The following is an 18,310-nucleotide window of genomic DNA, read 5'->3' as shown; positions in this document are numbered from 1 at the left end:
TCTACCTCAATAGCAGGTGTTTCAATGATGGCAATGAGACGCGCTCTGCTTCCCAGAGTTTTTATTCACACTAGTGTATCGGTACTTGCTGACAACTGCCAACAAGCAACACTGAACTTACATCTGAAAGTCCCAGAATTTGTGGGTATAAAATGAACTTGTGTGTCTTCTGTGGTACAAGGTGTTGAAACAACTTTGTCTTGAAAGCTAAACATGTTTGTTTTGAAAGATCCACCTTCGCAATGTTCCCACAAATATAGAGAACTCCAATTGCTGACTTGTAGCCAATGGTCAGTTGGGCTAAGGACACTAAAGAGAATCTGTGAAGAAATCCCTCACACAAACAAGCATGAAGGTACCTCAGTTCCTTGGGTAGCCTGGTATTCCCCAATCCAGCTATCATCCCTGAGTTACATGGTTCAGCTTCACAGTTTGTAACAACAGACTACATATGAAAGGGCTTTACTGTACTCAGTAGGTTCTGGTATACAGCAGTAGAGAATGCATTATAAAGAGAAGGAGAAGCCATCAATCCAGAAACGTCCAGAAACAAGACTTGGTCCTAAAATCATCCGGAAGTTACATGTTCCAGTACAGCAGAAGTAAAAGAGAGTATCTTGAAATCCCACAGACCTGCATGTCTCTGTGGTCCTGAGGTAAAGTGGCATTCCCAGATGAGGAGACTGGCACCAAATCTTATAGGGCCACAGTAACTGTGTATAGAGAGTGTCCGTTCCAGAGTGCAGGACACACCACAGGCCGGTTCTGCATTGCAGCAACAAAGACAATGTGACCGTGTACACTATGGGAGATACTTCCAGAATGTTAGGGGTCACAACAGCAAGGAGGAGCTAAAGAGAGGAGATATGGGGAATTGTCCCCACATTTGGAGGGAAATGTTATAGCAAGGTAACAATGTTGACTAAATTATACACACCACTTTAATATGTAATGTATTTGAAATAACTTTATTCATTTTACTGTATCTTCCAATTCAACAAAATGATGATTTTCATTTCATGTACTGTGATTGTTTCCAAAGCACCCATTTTATCCTATGGCAAATACCACCCTCTGGGACAAACCTCTATGCCCCCAAAATTTCTAGTACTTAGTACAAACTTTCTAGGTTTGTTTATTCTTTAGTGGCAACAGACAACTATAAATCATCATCCATAGATATAGATAGAAACACATTTGAGCTTCAAATATAAAAATGGGTTTTTATTTTGTTGAAATAAATCAAATATTTAGATCTCATGGTTTTTGCCGTTTAGTTTATCTTCTTCCTCTTTTCTTGGCATCTGTTAGAACAGAGGGATGTTCTGGCCCTCTCGCCTTCTGAGGATGCTGCAGTGACCTCCCTGTGTACTGAGTCTCTCTCTTCTGCTTCTATAAGTCCAGCACCAAAAGTACAGGTTTATTAGGGTCAAAAGTAATAAGCATCTATGGGTTTGTCAGAGTCAGGCAAGGAAACATAAACCAGCTATTAGCAACAGCTGATAGGAAATAAACTCTCTACTATCTATTTTAGTAAAGAAAATGCCTACTTAGGTTAGCCTCAATTAGACACACCGAAGCTAAAACAAATGCAATGAAACACACATTGTATTCATGTCCTGCATAAGCCAATAACTAAGAAGCCTCTTTATTTGTAGTTGTGAGGCAATGTTGCTCAGACCTAAATTTCTTTTACAAATCCTGGCATGCCCAGACAGTTGAACACCTCTTTCACTTCTTGAAAAGATAAACTGTTCTCAGAGTTCTAAACTGTTCTAAAAGATCTAAAATTGTGAACACTCAATCTGCTTTATTCGAATAAGAAAGAGGCAGTAAGTCATAGAAGAACTCATCCTTTACCTCATTCTGATAGGTAATGGTTTACAAAGTACCACAATTACCTTCCTTTCTTTGGTACACCTTACTTCCTTAGATAGGCAGATAGATGGATGGGTGGGTAGGTGGATGATATATATAGGTGATAGAGGGGAGGGAGGGAGAGAGAGAGAGAGAGAGAGAGAGAGAGAGAGAGAGAGAGAGAGAGAGAGAGAGAGAGAGGGGAGGAGAGATAGTTGATAGATTAATGATAAATGATGCATAAATAGATTGATGATAAGTAGATGATAGACTGACAAATGATAGATAGATGATATATAGATAAATATATTGATAATAGATAAATAAATGTGGAGAGAGAGAGAGAGAGAGAGAGGTATAAGTATATATAAATAACTTTTATTTGCTAGATTTAATTGTCGTCTCAGAGGCTTATTGCTGAATAAGCTCACCCTTTCTAGATATTTCTGAACTCTGGCTAACTGGATCAACTCAGCTATTTTGGCTCAAACTCCTCTCCAAACTGACTGATTCAAACTGGCTTTTCTCAGCTTCTCATTGAATCACTCTGCTTAGTCTCAAACTCAATCTCTCAATTTGTTCTAATCTTCTGGCTCCTTATTTTCTGGCTTTAATGGCCTCTGCTGATCTGTACTGCACAAACTATGCAAACTCTACTCTACTGTAGCTCCATTACATTGCCTGAATTCAAGTGATCTGCACTCACTGATGGAGAGCACTCCATGCCTGATTCACTCTCAAATGCTCTTTAGTCACCTCTCTTTCCTATTTGTTCTCATAAGAGTTGGGTGTATCCTATCTCTGACTCATCCTGTCAAGTCTTTCTCTGATTTGTCATTTTGTCTGACTATCAATTAGGCATCACTTTCAGACATTACTTCTTCCTTCTACAAATTAACTTTACCTTCATTGTTTAGGATTAAAGGTGTGTACAAAGAGTATGTCTGTATTCCAGCCAGAGGAATTAAAGGCGTGTCTATATTCCAGCCAGATCACATAGACCTAGAAGGTTTCTGGATGTGAACCCTTGCCAGAGAGCCAATGTTGCTGGATTAAAATTACTCTATGTAGATAGACAGTGACTAGGTCTATGTAAGAAACATATGCAATAAATATGAACTTTATATATTAATGGACATAGATTTATGAAATACACTTTTTAAATTTTTTTGATAGACATGATGTGGTCACTCATGATCTCAACTGTCATGTGTGCTTTCAGACTTCTGTGGTTCCTGGTTCTCCTGTTTTTTTTTATCCTTCTATAGTAAACACACTGTAGATACAAAGTTGGAAGTTGACAAATAGTTTTTATTGTTTAGCCTACATTTTATCAGCATTTTTTTGTATAGAATATTTCATACACTGATGTTTTTTAAAGCCCTTCATTATATCACACTTGCCCTTTGCACTAACCCCATTCCTTTACCTCAAGACCCTTCTCCTACTTTTATGTATTTTCTGTTGTTTCATTTTGATTATTATTGTTACATGTAAGTATAGTATACTTATAACTTGTTACATACAAATTTATTAATACAACTTGATAGTCCATGTAACATTGATTGTATATTTTTTAAAGCTAGATTCCTTGGTACTTTATAACCAATTAGGGAGCTAACTATCTCAGCAGTCATTCATTTCCTGTAGTTCTTTACCTAGCACTGGGTACTTGTGAAATTTCCACGTCCACATTAGTATGTCATCTGATGTCATAGTTCATATCTCATGTATGCTTGATAATTGGATATCATTTCTCTATTCTATATAGAAGATAAGATCTTGCAGTAGAGATCCTGGTCCTCTGCCTATTACACCCTGTCTTGAGCCTTTCAGTATGAAGAATTTGATGTGTATTATATCAGTCAGGGCTGGCCAGTCCATGATCAGATGTTCTTTGAATTTTCAGAAGTTTTGGGATATTGCAAAAAGAAGCTTCTTTGATGGGAAATGAGAGCTAGAATTTTCTGTAGGTATAATGATAATATTCAGAATATAGTGATGCTTGAGTGTTTAGCCCTAAACAGGCCCATTTTACCAGGGTATAGCAGGGACAGGCAATATGGACCCAACTTTTAACTTTTTCTCTTAAGTAGATGGTAGCACACTGTAATAGTGATAATTCAATTGCAAAAAAGCACAGCAGAGAGAGAGAGAGAGAGAGAGAGAGAGAGAGAGAGAGAGAGAGAGAGAGAGAGAGAGTCAAAGAAAGACAGAGACAGAACAAACACATCCAAAGGTTTATGGCACTTACCCATTGGCTGGACTAGCTGGCTAGCAAGTTCCACTCATTCTCTTGTACTGTATCTCACCAGTACTCCAGTGCTTGTACTACAGACAGAGGCAGTGGCACATCTGACTTTGTTTTTGTTCATTTGTTTGTTTGTTTATTTGGTGGTGGTGGCCATGGTGTGTGTGCATTACTAGTGGGGCCATGGTGTGTGTGCATTACTAGTGGTGGAGTGTTTTTATGCTTCTGAATGTGCTAGGTTATCTAGGGATTCAAACTCAGGTCCTCTTGCCTGTGCAGCCAATACTTTACCAACTATACCATCTCCCCAGCCCTTTTCCCTATTTCTTTGTATTTAACACCCAGAGAAAACTCCCCGTCCCAACATGTTTGGCATAAAGTAGAATAATATTAGAGCTATTATAATCCTCACTTCTAACCCTCTACTTTTAGAAATAGAGAGGCTGGGGTACGGAGGGTTGAAGGAATATTTTTAAGAGGCGAAGATTTACTGGTTGAGCTGGGATTAAAATGTGCATCACCTGTCTTTTAAGCTCTTCTGCATGTGACTCACTGGTTTGTCTGAAAGTGGCCACCTGGCCTCTCCCTCCACATGAATGAAAACTTAATATCCAAGAGAGTAATTTGTGAGAATGAACGGCTTACATGTCTTGCACTGCCAGTTCTCATACCCTCCTCACTGTCAAATTTTAAATTAATTCTTGTATTTTATACCTGGACATGTTCCATTCCATTTTTCATTCTATTTAGCTAGGTTAAGCTTTTAAAAGCTCTGGCTTGAATATGCCAATCTCATTCTTGGCTATCATTTTTAGGGATTATCTTAGACAGTTTAAGCACTCTGTACAGAACATCCATGACTCAATTTCCTCCTCTGTTTACTTTAACTTGTAAAAGACATGTCTGATTAAATGGTCTTTTAAAGGATTCCCCCAGACATCTTTGTCTCCTATTCTTAAATTCCCATTTGGCAAACATTGGCTGATAGATCTAAAAGTTGATGGTTCTCTGGATGGCATAGATGGGACCCAGTGATTGTGCCATATCTTACTGCAAATTGTAGCTTTCTACATGCATTCCTTGATAATACACACTCACAAGAAATCTTGATTAGGTGTTAAAGTTTGTGTGGCATGGTAATACTTGCAATTAATCTCAACACTACATGAGACCCTGTCTTAAAAACAAAACTGAACAAAAATTTATGCACTGAAAAGTAACCATACTTTAGTAGGTTCTCGTATTTTTTGAAGAAATCTATTATATTTATCTAAGAATATTATAAATATTAATTACATGCTGTTAGTTTAAGAAAATGGCTAAATAAGAACAAAGATTAATAGAACCCCTCCACCTATTAGGATATAGAACATTCCTCTTTTTTTTTTTATTAGATATTTTCTTTATTTACATTTCAAATGCTATCTGGAAAGTCCTCTATACCCTCCCCCGACCCCGCTCCCCAACCCACCCACTCCTCCTTCCTGGCCCTGGCATTCCCCTGTACTGGGGCATATAATCTTCACAAGACCAAGGGCCTCTCCTCCCACTGATGGCCTACTAGGTCATCCTCTGCTACATATGCAGCTAGAGACACCAGCTCTGGGGGGTAGGAGGGGTACTGGTTAGTTCATATTGTTGTTCCTCCTATAGAGTTGCAGCCCCCTTCAGCTCCTTGAGTACTTTCTCTAGCTCCTCCATTGGGGACCCTGTGTTCCATCAATAAGATGATTTAGATAGCATTAGTAGTAGAAACAACAGAGGAAGGAAGAAAGGAAGCAGTGAATTTTAAAACAGGTCAAAATACATTAATTCAAATAAAAGAACAAAGCAAATTCTTTGAATCTACATAAAACCATAGAAATACTAAACCCAGCTCTTCTGTGTACTCATTTTCCTTAGCTCTGCTTCAAGCTCTAGCTGATCATATTGAGTTAATCTAGCATTTATATACTCAATTTATATACTCAGTTCTCCAGTGAAGGTGAGAAAGGATGAGGCAGGAAAACGATTTCAAACCAAAAATGATCCTAAATTGACGAAGGGAAACAAACAGCAGACTCAGTAAGTCTTGAAAAGCCCAGAAAGAAAAATAAAGTAATAAAAATATAATATATAGAAACACTAAAAACAACTTTTAATAGTCTAGGCTCTGGAGATAGGGAATTGAGAAATGGTGGGAAAATATATTCTACCCAGGAAAATGATTAAAGGGCAGAAAGAAAAGACTTTGGTGCAAAAGAATGCAGAAAGTATAAGTCACTCACATGAGATACAAAATACCTTGTCTATCTTATAAAAATTAGGATGTAACTGCCTCTAACATTGGGGATTGCTGGACTGGCACATGAGGGCACTTTTGTGATGATAAATGTACTCCTATGGTTTAGGGTGATTGTTACAGGGTTTTGCACAGTTGCCAAAGTTCATTGAATATGATCGCTTCCGTTTTAAATACAAATGATGCTTCTGTAAAAAACATTGATAGAAATAGAGACATAAGCAACTTTAAGCAACAATATTTACAGATAATGTGGTTTAGGGTTGAGTCCTCAAAATGACTGTCTTAGGGTTACAATTGCTTTGATGGAACATCATGACTAAAGCAACTTGGAGAAAAAAGACTTTATTTGGCTTACATTTCTACATCACTGCTCATCATCGAAGAAAGTCAGGATTGGAAAACAAACAGGACAGGAACCTGGAGTGAGGGGCTGATGCAGGGGTCATGGTGGGGTGCTTCTTACTGGCTTGTTTCCCATAGCTTGCTCAGCCTGCTTTCTTGTAGAAGCCAGATCCACTAACCCAAGTGTAGTCTCCCCCACAATGGGAAACACACTCCCACAGTACTTATTTAAAATAATGTCAAATAAGCTTGCTTACAACCTGACCTTACAGAGGCTTTTTCTCATAGAGCTTCCCTCTCCTTTAATGAGTCTAGTTGTGACAAGGTGACATAAAACTAACTAGGATGATGATGATAATAGAGAAAAGGCCCATGATGCAATGGAGGCATAAGTACAAAACTTGATCAGCCTCTTTGATACTGGATACATGCCCACAATACAGAAAAGAGCCATTAGACAATGGTACCCACACTTCTGCTATGTGAAAATTGACTTCCAAGGAAGTTCTTTATTTGGGGGTGCATCATAATACACTAACTTGAAGATCCTGAGAGAATTTGTTGATGTTAAAAAAATGCATACATTCCTATAATGAATATATATTTATTTAATAAACTACTAAAACTGAATTAATAGGGACTTAACCTACCTGAATGGCAGAATGTAAGAACCGTGATAAGGTATGGGCTCAAAGGAGATGGCACTGTTGGTAGATTTTCTACTGTAGCCAAGGATGAGTTAGTTGATCAAGGCATAAGAGAATTTTGACATTACCAGGTAGATATCTGTATTGATTAACTTTGACCTATTTTAACTACAGCAAAAAAATCTATAATGCAAATCATTGCAAATATATAGGAATTTATATGTTACACGTTTTTAAGAAAACACTTTATTTTATTGAAAGTTGGTACCAACTTTAAATATTGTCAGTGATTGTCCATAAAATGCTTACCTTATAAAATGTCAGACTTTGACCTATTTCATATCATAAAGGGCCTAGTACACTGTTTGAAATGTGAAAGGTAAAATGCTTACAGTAATTTTAGGCTGCTCCACAATTAAGATTGGGGAATAAATGCTAGAGAGTTATTTGTATTTATTCGAAGGAAGTAGGGAAGAGAGTCTACATTGCAACAACCACTTTCTTTTTCTTTTCTTTTTTTTTTTTATTAGATGTTTTCTTCATTTACATTTCAAATGCTATTCCCTTTCCTAGTTTCCTCTCCCATAATTCCCTATACCCTCCCCCCTCCCCTTGCTCTCCAACCCACCCTCTCCCACTTACTGGCCCTGGCATTCCCCTATACTGGGGCCTAGACTCTTCGCAAGGCATTTCTTCCCACTAATGACTGACTAGGCCATCCTCTGCTACGTATGCAGATAGAGACATGAGTTTTGGGGGTACTGTTTAGTTCACATTGTTGTTTGTCCTATAGGGCTGCAGACCCCTTCAGCTCCTTGGNTACTTTCTCTAGCTCCTTCATCAGGGACCCTGTGTTCCATCCAATAGATGCTGTGAGCATCTGCTTCTGTATTTGTCAGGCACTGGCATAGCCTCACAAGAAACAGCTATTATATCAGGATCCTGTCAGCAAAATCTTGTTGTTATATGCAATAGTGTCTAGGTTTGGTGGTGGTTTATGAGATGGATCCCCAGGTAGGGAAGTCCTTGGATGGTCCTTCCTTCAGTCTCAGCTTCGAACTTGGTCTCTGTAACTCCTTCCATGGGTATTTTATTCCCCATTCTAAGAAGGAACGAAGTATCCACACTTTGGTCTTCCTTCTTCTTGAGTTTCATGAGTTTTACAAATTGTATCTTGGGTATTCTAAGTTTTGTTTTCTTGCATTTACTGAAGTTCTGCTCAGCTTTCGGAGTGGGACTTTTAAGAATAGATTGTGTGTAACTGTTCCATGGCACTGTAGATCTAAGGAAATATTCAATCTTGGTATTTTGACTGTCTCCAGATACTCACACTAGAGAACTCCCAACACTTCTTCACTGTGCAGCAAAATTTGGCTTAAAGAACCTGGCTCTTCATCTGCTGCAGTGTTCAGGAGCAGCCAGGGCAGCTAGAACGAAGGCTACGGATGGTTCAGACCTGCTGCACATTGCTGAAAGGCATGGACATGAAGAACTCAAGGAAATCTTTGAAGACTTTCTCGTAAGTTTTTCGCTCTCTTCATATATCTGCAGCTGATTCTTTATATGTGCATGTATAGAAACATGAATACATTGCTATTTTGAAAACTGTGGCCTTGAACAACTAGAAACATTGTGCTGGATGAAAGCTATTGTGGGTCTGTTAATCTGAAAACCCTGAGGAGAAAAACCAGTTCCACAACTATCCAACTAAGTCAAGCTTTATTTAATATTGTCCAGGAAAACGGGCACTAATCAGGTCCATACCTGGGATTCCCAGAGAAATGACCTCAAATTTAGGTCAGTGGGCTGCTCATAAAAGCAAACCCTGATGAGGCTGAGGTACTTTCCACTACCATCCAACTGGGGATCAGCATACATCCTGATGTACTTCCTGCCTATGTGTGTATCTAACAGCTATGTGTGACCAAGCACATAAGGTGCTGATGGGTCCACCACACTTGCTTTGGTGGGTGAAAACATGTGGCTTGCTGCATGAACAACAGCCTCCAGCAACTCAAAATGTATCCATCTCCCTTTAGGCCAGTGGGTCTTACAGCTTAACTTTACTTATCCTCTACAGGTCTGACTTGTCCAGTATCTAAAACAAACAAACAAACAAACAAAAAACAAAACAAAAACAAAACCAGAAAAAAACCCTTTTTAAGTCTAGTGGACTATATAGCCCAACTCTGACTCACCCATACTCATCTGTCTTTGGTTCCAATTTGTCCTTCTGGCATCTGGGGAATCTGTTCAATTTTGGAGAAGAGATGGCAAAAAGGCAAAGAAATTATTTACCTTCATTTCTTTGTTTGAGAATCTAGATTCTGTTAAGTACATTCAAACAAATCAGGAAGTGCAGGGTTAAAGGAAAACACTTTGGCAATTAATCATTCCGAAAAACCTGCTCAATAGCAAGTGAATTTATGTTGTTGGAGTTTATTTCTCTTGTGTGATTCCTTCCGTTTCCCTGTTGACTTCCCGTTCCTTATTGTTTCTATATTAGCCCCAAACTTCAGAACCCTCTAGACAGATAATTTAATGAGAAGGCAACAAGTGAAAGATTTTAGAAGGGAATGATATGATTGCAGCAAATAAAGCTCGCACACTATGTTCTCATAACCAAGTTTAGAAGCGCCACTGCTTTGTAATAAAAGAAGTGCACATTTTGCCTCAGAAAATGAATTATACTGAGAAGGTACTGGAAGGTACTGGAGAAAGTTGAATATGACAGTGATCATGCCAGTAAATATGTCAAAACTTATCTTTGGATTTTTCACAACTAATATAATTGTATGGCCAATAAGCAGTTAATGTAGAAAGATGGAACACTGTAAATGGATTCTGGCTCTTTTAGCCCTTAACTGATTATCACAGAAATTCAGTCAAATATTGGACTTTACAAATACAATGGTCAATTGTAGCTCCCAAAGAATAAGATGACAAAAACCAATACAGCTCTGTTCTCCTTTTACCAGGAGTATCAACATATTACAGGAGCATGTGCGTGCCGTCCACTCTCTGAAGTGGCAACAGAATGTATTTTGCACACATTTAAAATAAGCATACAGCCTGTAGTCTAATCATGCAGTTGATAAAGCATGGTTTTCCAGTCTAAAGCCTTCAATCAGAAGCATGTCTCACCTGAATCCTGATGCACTATGGGTAAAGACTGTCACCAGGGCTAATAATTGCATTCATTTTACTACATGTCCTCTAGACGAGGTCCTTGATCAAAGGATATGGTGTACATCTCAGGTCAGTCGGTGATATCAGCTTTCCATTGCCTGTAACATGCTCACTCGTTTGGCACTCTTGGGTCCTCAAGGGTCCAAAATTCTATTCCCTAATTTCAGTCTTTGGTGAACTCTGCATACATCTTCATTGGCTTTCAAAGCTTTCAAAGATAATCCCCAACTCTCAGAGATACAATTCTACTCCTCTTTTCCTGAAGACTTAACTTCCCTTTCAGAGGCTGTGTTAGAACTGAGTGTGCCTGCTAGATACCACTGTGGAGGATGCTGGTGACTCTGGAGGATGCTGGTGACTGTAGAGGATGCTGGTGACTGTCCTTATGAAAAACAGTATAGGGCTACAACAAGAAGACTGACAGGCATAAGACACAGTGGCAGATTTTGTTTTTGTTTTGTTTTGTATTGTTTTGGTATATATGTCTCTGTTTCTATATGTATGTCATGGATTCAAAGTGTTTGCTCTCATGGTCTCTAGGTAACTATTCACTTTACAGTACTATCTTATTATTAGCTTTATAGGGTTCAGCTTGATCGCTCTTGCATGAAATTTGTGAAGTGATCTTTGTATGCTATTTGTAAGTGACTGATCCTTTATCCAGGTTGTTTCTAGAAGATTTTTATCATTATAGATTAGATGGATATCAATCTGTGATCATCCTGCTGTGACTGAGAATGTGGCTGTGGCTGTGGCTGTGCTAATGGGTGGCAGCAATGCAAATGCATTTTGATGACCATGGATAACATAAACTTTAATACATTTTCAAGCAATCAGATTTCTTCTTGCAAATGTGTGGTTAAGAAACTGTAAATATCTGCAGGACGTGGTAACACTTTTGGAAAGTGTTTCTTATGATTTACAGGTTGTATAAATTATTTCTCTAGTTATCAACTTTGTGTAAACAAATCTAAGAATTCCTTGTTAAAGCTATGCAAGATACATCCCATGTTAATGCTGTTTATTCTGAATTATGTTAGCTGTGTCTTTAGATGCATATCTAAACTGAGTAGCAAATAATTCTCATTATGTTACTACAATATCATATTATTTCTTAAATATTTATGTAACTGTAGTATTAAGTCTTAATTATCACATGTATTCAGACATCCTCAAACTTTTCTTAAACTATTTTTCCCAAAGATTTGGAAGCAAGCACTGTTCAATTTGAAGCTTATAATGGTCCACCAACAGATTATTTAGTTCACTGAAAAATGACAACTGCTTTTCACTACAGACACAATCTAGCCTTGGCCGGTTTGCTGATTTATTCAATTCTTGGTAATCTTTCCATCAGAAGGCATAGTTGATTTACAGGGAGCTATATTCAGGTTATTGGGCCATAATAAGTGAGGAGAAAAAGAAGACTGTTATTTCAGAATAATATAGACAAAAGGCATTACATGGTATTCATAAGCCAGCCATATACTTATCATGATGTTAACTATGTAGAGGCACAGGAGGAGCAAGAGAAACTCTTTTTTATTATTATTATTATTATTATTATTATTATTATTATTATTAATCATTTTATTCAGTAATGTTTCAAATGATATCCCCTTCCATGGATTCCCATCTACAAATTACACATCCCATTCCCTCTCCCCTCTCTTCCCTTTGCCTCTATAAGGGTGCTCCCCCCCCCACTCACCTATTCCCACCTCACCCCTCTAGCATACCCCTATGCTGGGGCATCAAACCTCCTTCCCCTCTCATTGATGTCAGATAAAGCCATCTTCTGCCATATGTGTATCTGGAGTCATGAACCCATCCATGTATACTCTTTGATTGGTGGTTTAGTCCCTGGGAACTCTGGGTAGTCCAGTTAGCTGATATTGTTCTTCATATGAGGTTGCAAATCTTCTTCATCTCCTTCAGCCCTTCTCCTAGCTCTTCCATTAGGGTCCCTGGACTCAGTCCAATGGTTGGCTGTGGGTAACTGCATCTGTATTGGTCAGGTGCTGGAAGAAATACTCAGGGAATAGCCATAGTAGGGTCCTGTCAACAAGCACTTCTAGGCATCAGCAATAGCATTTACACAATGGGGTACTACTCAGCTATTCAAGGACATCATGAAAGTTGCAGGCAAATGGATGGAACTAGAAAGTATCATCCTGAGTGAAGTAACCCAGACACAAAAGAATACAAATGGTATGTACTCACTGATAAGTGGATATTAGCCCAAAAGCTCAGAATATCCAATGATATAAACCACAAACCATATGGGAAACAAAATAATCACAGGAGGTAGAGGGAGGGAGGAACCTGGGAGGGAGATAGGAGGGGAGGGAAAAGGGGGTGCAGGATCAGGTATTGGAAGGAACAGAAAAGAAGTACAGAGGGTCAGAAAATTGAATAGAAACGTGTAGCAGTGGGGGATGGGGAACTGGGAGATAGCCACTGGAAAGTCCCAGCGTCCAGGAAGTGAGAGGTCCCCAGGACCAATGACAATGACTTTAGCTGGAATACCCAACAAAGGGGAGAGAAAATCTGTAGAGACCACCTCCAGTAGATAGATACAGCCCCCAATTGAGGGATGGCGCCACCCACCAATCTCAAAATTTTTATCCCAGAAATATTCCTCTCCAAAGGAAAGGTAAAGACAACAACTGGAACAGGGACTGAATGAAAGGTTATCTAGAGACCGCCCCTCCTAGGGATCCCTCCTGAATACAATCACCAGACCCCCCACACTATTGCTGATGCCACGAAGCAAGAGAAATTCTTAACTCATTATCATACTTTTTATTACTTTTTTCCTATGAAAATTAAGCAATTTAAACTTAGGTTATGAACAGAAATTTTCATTGTAAAGAGCTTTGGGGTTTTTGTAAAGATCTTAGAGACTTTCCTTGTCACCATGATGAAATATCTGACTAGAAGCATCTTAGGAGGAGAGATTGATTTCTGACTCACAGCTTGAGGTTATCAGTCTGTCCTGCTGGGGTGACCATGGCAGTAGGTGGCCCTACCGTGGCAGGAGTGTGAAGCAATTGTTCAGTCATATCTCAGGGCTACGGGAAGGAGAGAAAGGAGAATTCGTGTGCCCCATTGTTTTTCTTCTTCTTTCTCATTCAGTCTGGGATCTCAGCTCATGAGATAGTGGCCTCTTTTCAGAAGAGGCATGTTCCTCTCTATTAATTTTTTCTGGAAATGCCCTCACAATCACATCATTTAGTCATCTTCACAAGCAAAATTAGCAATCACAGCTGTCTAACGCCGGAATTTCTCTAGGATTAGTGCTGTGTCTAAATGACTTTCACATGCTCCAGGATACCCACGCAATGCACTTATGGGCAGCACTAATGGAAATTAGTAGGCTACTAAATAAATAAAATATGAAGTTAGGAATGGGAATTGTTAGGGAGATAAGGGTAGAGCTGGGCCGGGCGTGGTAGCGCACGTCTTTAATCCCAGCACTTGGGAGGTAGGCGGCTTTCTGAGTTTGGCCTCCAGCTTGGTCTACAAAGTGAGTTCCAGGACAGCCAGGGCTATACAGAGAAATCCTGTCTTGAAAAAATCAAAAAAGCAAACAAACAAAACCAACCAAACAAACAAACAAAAGTAGAGCTGTGAGAGGGCAGTATATGATATTTCATTGTATACATGTATGAAAATTAAGAAGAATTTTGTTAAGCAGGCTGTGGCTTATATCCATTTGTAGGTTTAATCATCAAGTCCTTTACCCCTTTTTAATCATCAAGTCCACCCACTTTTCAAAATAATTCCCAGTGTAGACATTTTAGAGTAGATAATAAACGTGGCTATTTAATATCTTCTGTAATTTATAGAAATGTATGGCTTTTATTCTTTTTTCTTTTGTGTGTGTGTGTGTGTGTGTGTGTGTGTGTGTGTGTGTGTTTTCCTGTGCTTTTACTGTGTGAGACATTTGAACACAATCATATAGGAAACAAGTTTGTATTTTTCCTATCAGCTTCTTATAGTTAGCTGAAACAATCTAACAGGAAAGCATGTAGCCATTTCTGATAGGACTTGGTGGATTTCCTCTGAGGAAAAGGATTTTATAGTAAAGCACATGGATTCAATGACTATAATAAAATATGCATTCAATTAAATAGGGTACTTCTACATAATAGGAAAACTGGAATTTTTCAAAAATTGTGAATGCACAAGGCTCCAGTCCCCACAACATCATGACAAAAGAACCTCTTTTTGATATTTAACTTATTGACAGAGTGATAGTGTCCAAGCATGATTGGAAACATGAAAAAAAAGTCTACACATTTATATAAGATTATAAATACCCCAAATTTGAAGACAGTGTCATAATTAAACCAACAAAAATCATGTGGAATTTATGTGAAACAATAAATAAGTCATAAATAAGATATAAAAATATTAGTATTAAGGAAATACAAACAGCACTTGTGTTAGAAAAGAATGGAAGTAAAGTTGTTGGAAGAAGGCAGAGTTCATGTGAGCTTTAGTTTCTTGGGTTGAAAAGTTGATTTGTTAACTGAATTATCTTCATAGCATGCATGTGAGTCTTGACTTTCTTATAGTAAGAACATAGAAGAAAGACAGCATATATAAGATTATATATTAAAAACCTTTAAATTTAACCATGGGGTTTTCATTTTAAATCTATCAAGAATTATTTGCAGAGTGTAAACAACCTCAGACCCTTCATAGTAGTAGATGTTTGAAAATGTAAGTTTGTCTACTTTACTAGCTATGAAAAAATACTATAATTGTTTTTCATACATCCTTTCACAAGTTAATATGCTTAATGCAACATGTATGAGCCATAGTTGATTTCAAACCAGAGAAGCTGTAACAGTGATTTCACCTAACGTGTTTTATTAACTGTAAGAAACCAATTAAGAAGACCATCCATAGGCTGTACATCATCCGAATGGCCATTATGAAAGACATTTTTCATGGCTATTAACACCAGTGTGTGAGGCAGTTTACAATGGTCTCTGAGATAGTGTTGGTGTGATTTACCAAAGCCCAGCAAAAACATTATCTGCAATTTCCAGTAAAACCTACTCACAGGAGACACAGTGATTGTTCTCTCTCTCTCTCTCTCTCTCTCTCTCTATATATATATATATATATACACACACACACACACACACACACACACACACACACACACACACTCAGAGTTTCCAGAACAGCTAGCAGTATCTGTGCATTCTCTCCTTACCTGTATGTAGGCTAGACTGTTTTTAAGTTTCCCTAATTAACTACCTACTATTCTGCTTCCCTATGGAGAATGAGAAGCACCGCAGGTCAGGAAGATAAAAGTTCATCTCTGGCACAGTGCAGTTCATTTTAGTGGGGAAATAAAGGTGAGAAAAACATCTGGATAGACCTCAAGCATTGTTTCAGTTCAGACAAGTAAACATGCCTTTGTTAGGGTTACAGTGCTATAATGAAACATCATGTCCAAAAAACAGTTTGGGAGGAGAGGAAAGTTTAGTTGGCTTATACTTCTACCTCTATCACTGTTCATCATCTAAGAAGTCAGGACAGGAACTCAATCAGTGTAGGAACTTGGAGGCAGGGGCTGATGTAGGGGCCATGGAGCAGCGCTGCCTATGGCTTGTCCTTTTCTCAGCCTGGCTTGCTCAGCCTGCTTTTCTGTAGAACCCCGGACGACCAGTCCAGGAGTGGTGGCTCCATATACAATGGCTTGAATATTTCCACACTGATCACTAATAAAGAAAATGCCCTACAGGCTTGCCTGCAGCCCAGTCTTATGGAAGAATTTTCTCTACTGAGGTTCCAATCTCTTAAATGATTCTAGCATGTGACAAGTTGGCATAAAACTGTCCAGCAGAAAACTCATTGTAGCATTTATTTTGTGAGTGAAATCAGCACTCAATCCCAACAATCCAGATATTCTGTGACATATTAATACAGGCATATTTCAGATTTCTTCAATGGGCCTGATGAATTATCTCTATAATTGTGGATTTTTATATATCAAAAGTTTATATATATATATATATATATATATATATATATATATATATGATGTATATGTTATATCTTATAATATCAGTGTTTCTGCATTTGTCTTAATTTCCCCTAAGTGTATGATGACTCATGACAGATTTGCCCCTCTTTCCTGGGAACTGGTGGATGCTCATTATCCTGAGCAAAGATAATCTAAGCCTTGGTAACGAGGTCCTGATACCATTTCAAAATGAGATTTGACTCACAGTATTTAGTTGAATGTTCCTTTTGTCTCACCTTTTGGAAGCTATTGTTTTTTTAACAGGGTGAGCCCCCTCAGTGACTAGTTTGAACCACTTCCAACTTTCCTCCTGCCACAGGAGAGCTGAGTGGCACTTGTGGCCACTGGCAAATGGGAAATGCAGACGCTATAATAGCTCAGCTCTGATCCTCATTGTGTTGAATGCCATTGCTCCTGGGAGTGCAGCCATGAGCTCAAATGGCAAGCAACAATTTGATTTTGATTACCGATTGGCTCAGTGGGTAGTGATTTTGATGCTTGCTACATTAAAATTAATTGAATAACATAGGTAACGTACATCCATTTGTGGAAGTAACAGCAAGAGATAATATTCGTGTGTTCTTTCAGTTCTTGTCCTGTACAGATGTTAAATAATTTGTCAAGGTTGAAACAGTGCCTTGTTATACACAGATACTTCATTATCTTTGACATATTTGCTTCAGATACCAGCAGTTCCAGCATCATATTGAGAGTTACATTCCTGGCTGTGGTGGCTAAATGATCATTAACTTCCCTTGGGTAATTCTCAGATTCCTAATTTCTCATGAACTTCCTAAATTGCAGTTCTCCCCCTTTTTTTCCTGGCTTCTTTTACCAATTAACTCATGTAGAACTGACTGTGTCTGGAAGTGCCATTTAATGGAAATGGAATTCTCGTATGAAAAAGAAATCACAAATGATAATTAAAGCAGTGAGTATCGGTAGTAGAGGATTCGAGAATAGACCTCATGAAATAAGCACAATGATTTTTATCATTTAAAAGAGAGGTAGGCAATTACCAATTATTCAAATTTTATTTGGAAAGTATGCTTCTTAATTTTTTTTAATCAATCGAGTTTGTGTTTTAGTCTTTTTTCCTTTTTCTTTTTTAAAAATTGGCTACTCCATTTTATTTTATTTTTCTTAATTAGATATTTTCTTTATTTACATTTCAAATGCTATCCAGAAAGTTCCCTATACCCTCCCCCTGCCCTGCTCCCCTACCCACCCACTCCCACTTCTTGGCCCTGGAGTTCCCCTATACTGGGGGATATAAAGTTTGCAAGACCAAGGGGCCTCTCTTCCCAATGATGGCCGAATAGGCCATCTTCTGCTACATATGCATCTAGAGACACAAGTTCTGGGGGTACTGGTTAGTTTATATTGTTGTTCCATCTATAATGTTGCAGACCCCTTCAGCACCATGGGTACTTTCTCTAGCTCCTCCATTGGGGGCCCTGTGTTCTATCCTATAGATGACCATGAGCATCCACTTCTGTGTTTGCCAGGCATTGGCATAGCCTCATACAAGACAGGTATAGCAGGGTCCCTTCAGCAAAATCTTGCTGGCATATGCGATAGTGTCTGGGTTTGTTGGCTGTTGATGGGATGGATATATGGCACATTTACACAATGAAGTACTACTTAGTCATTAAAAACAATGAATTTATGAAATTCTTGGGCAAATGGAT

The 18,310-nt window shown here is 38.4% G+C and overlaps 1 protein-coding gene across 1 annotated transcript in view; it reads left to right on the top strand.

Annotated features, from left to right (window-relative positions):
• Bank1 (B cell scaffold protein with ankyrin repeats 1) overlaps positions 1-18,310 on the top strand; it is a 260,238-nt gene that overhangs the window by 98,999 nt on the left and 142,929 nt on the right. The window contains exon 7 of the mRNA XM_021195807.2: positions 8,704-8,900. Within this exon, the coding sequence (XP_021051466.1) occupies positions 8,704-8,900 (197 nt within the window). The remainder of the gene's footprint in view (positions 1-8,703; positions 8,901-18,310) is intronic.

This window comes from Mus pahari, chromosome 4 (assembly GCF_900095145.1).
Source record: "Mus pahari chromosome 4, PAHARI_EIJ_v1.1, whole genome shotgun sequence".
In the NCBI taxonomy this organism is placed as follows: domain Eukaryota; kingdom Metazoa; phylum Chordata; class Mammalia; order Rodentia; family Muridae; genus Mus; species Mus pahari.
This window is presented reverse-complemented; position numbering and strand designations above follow the sequence as displayed.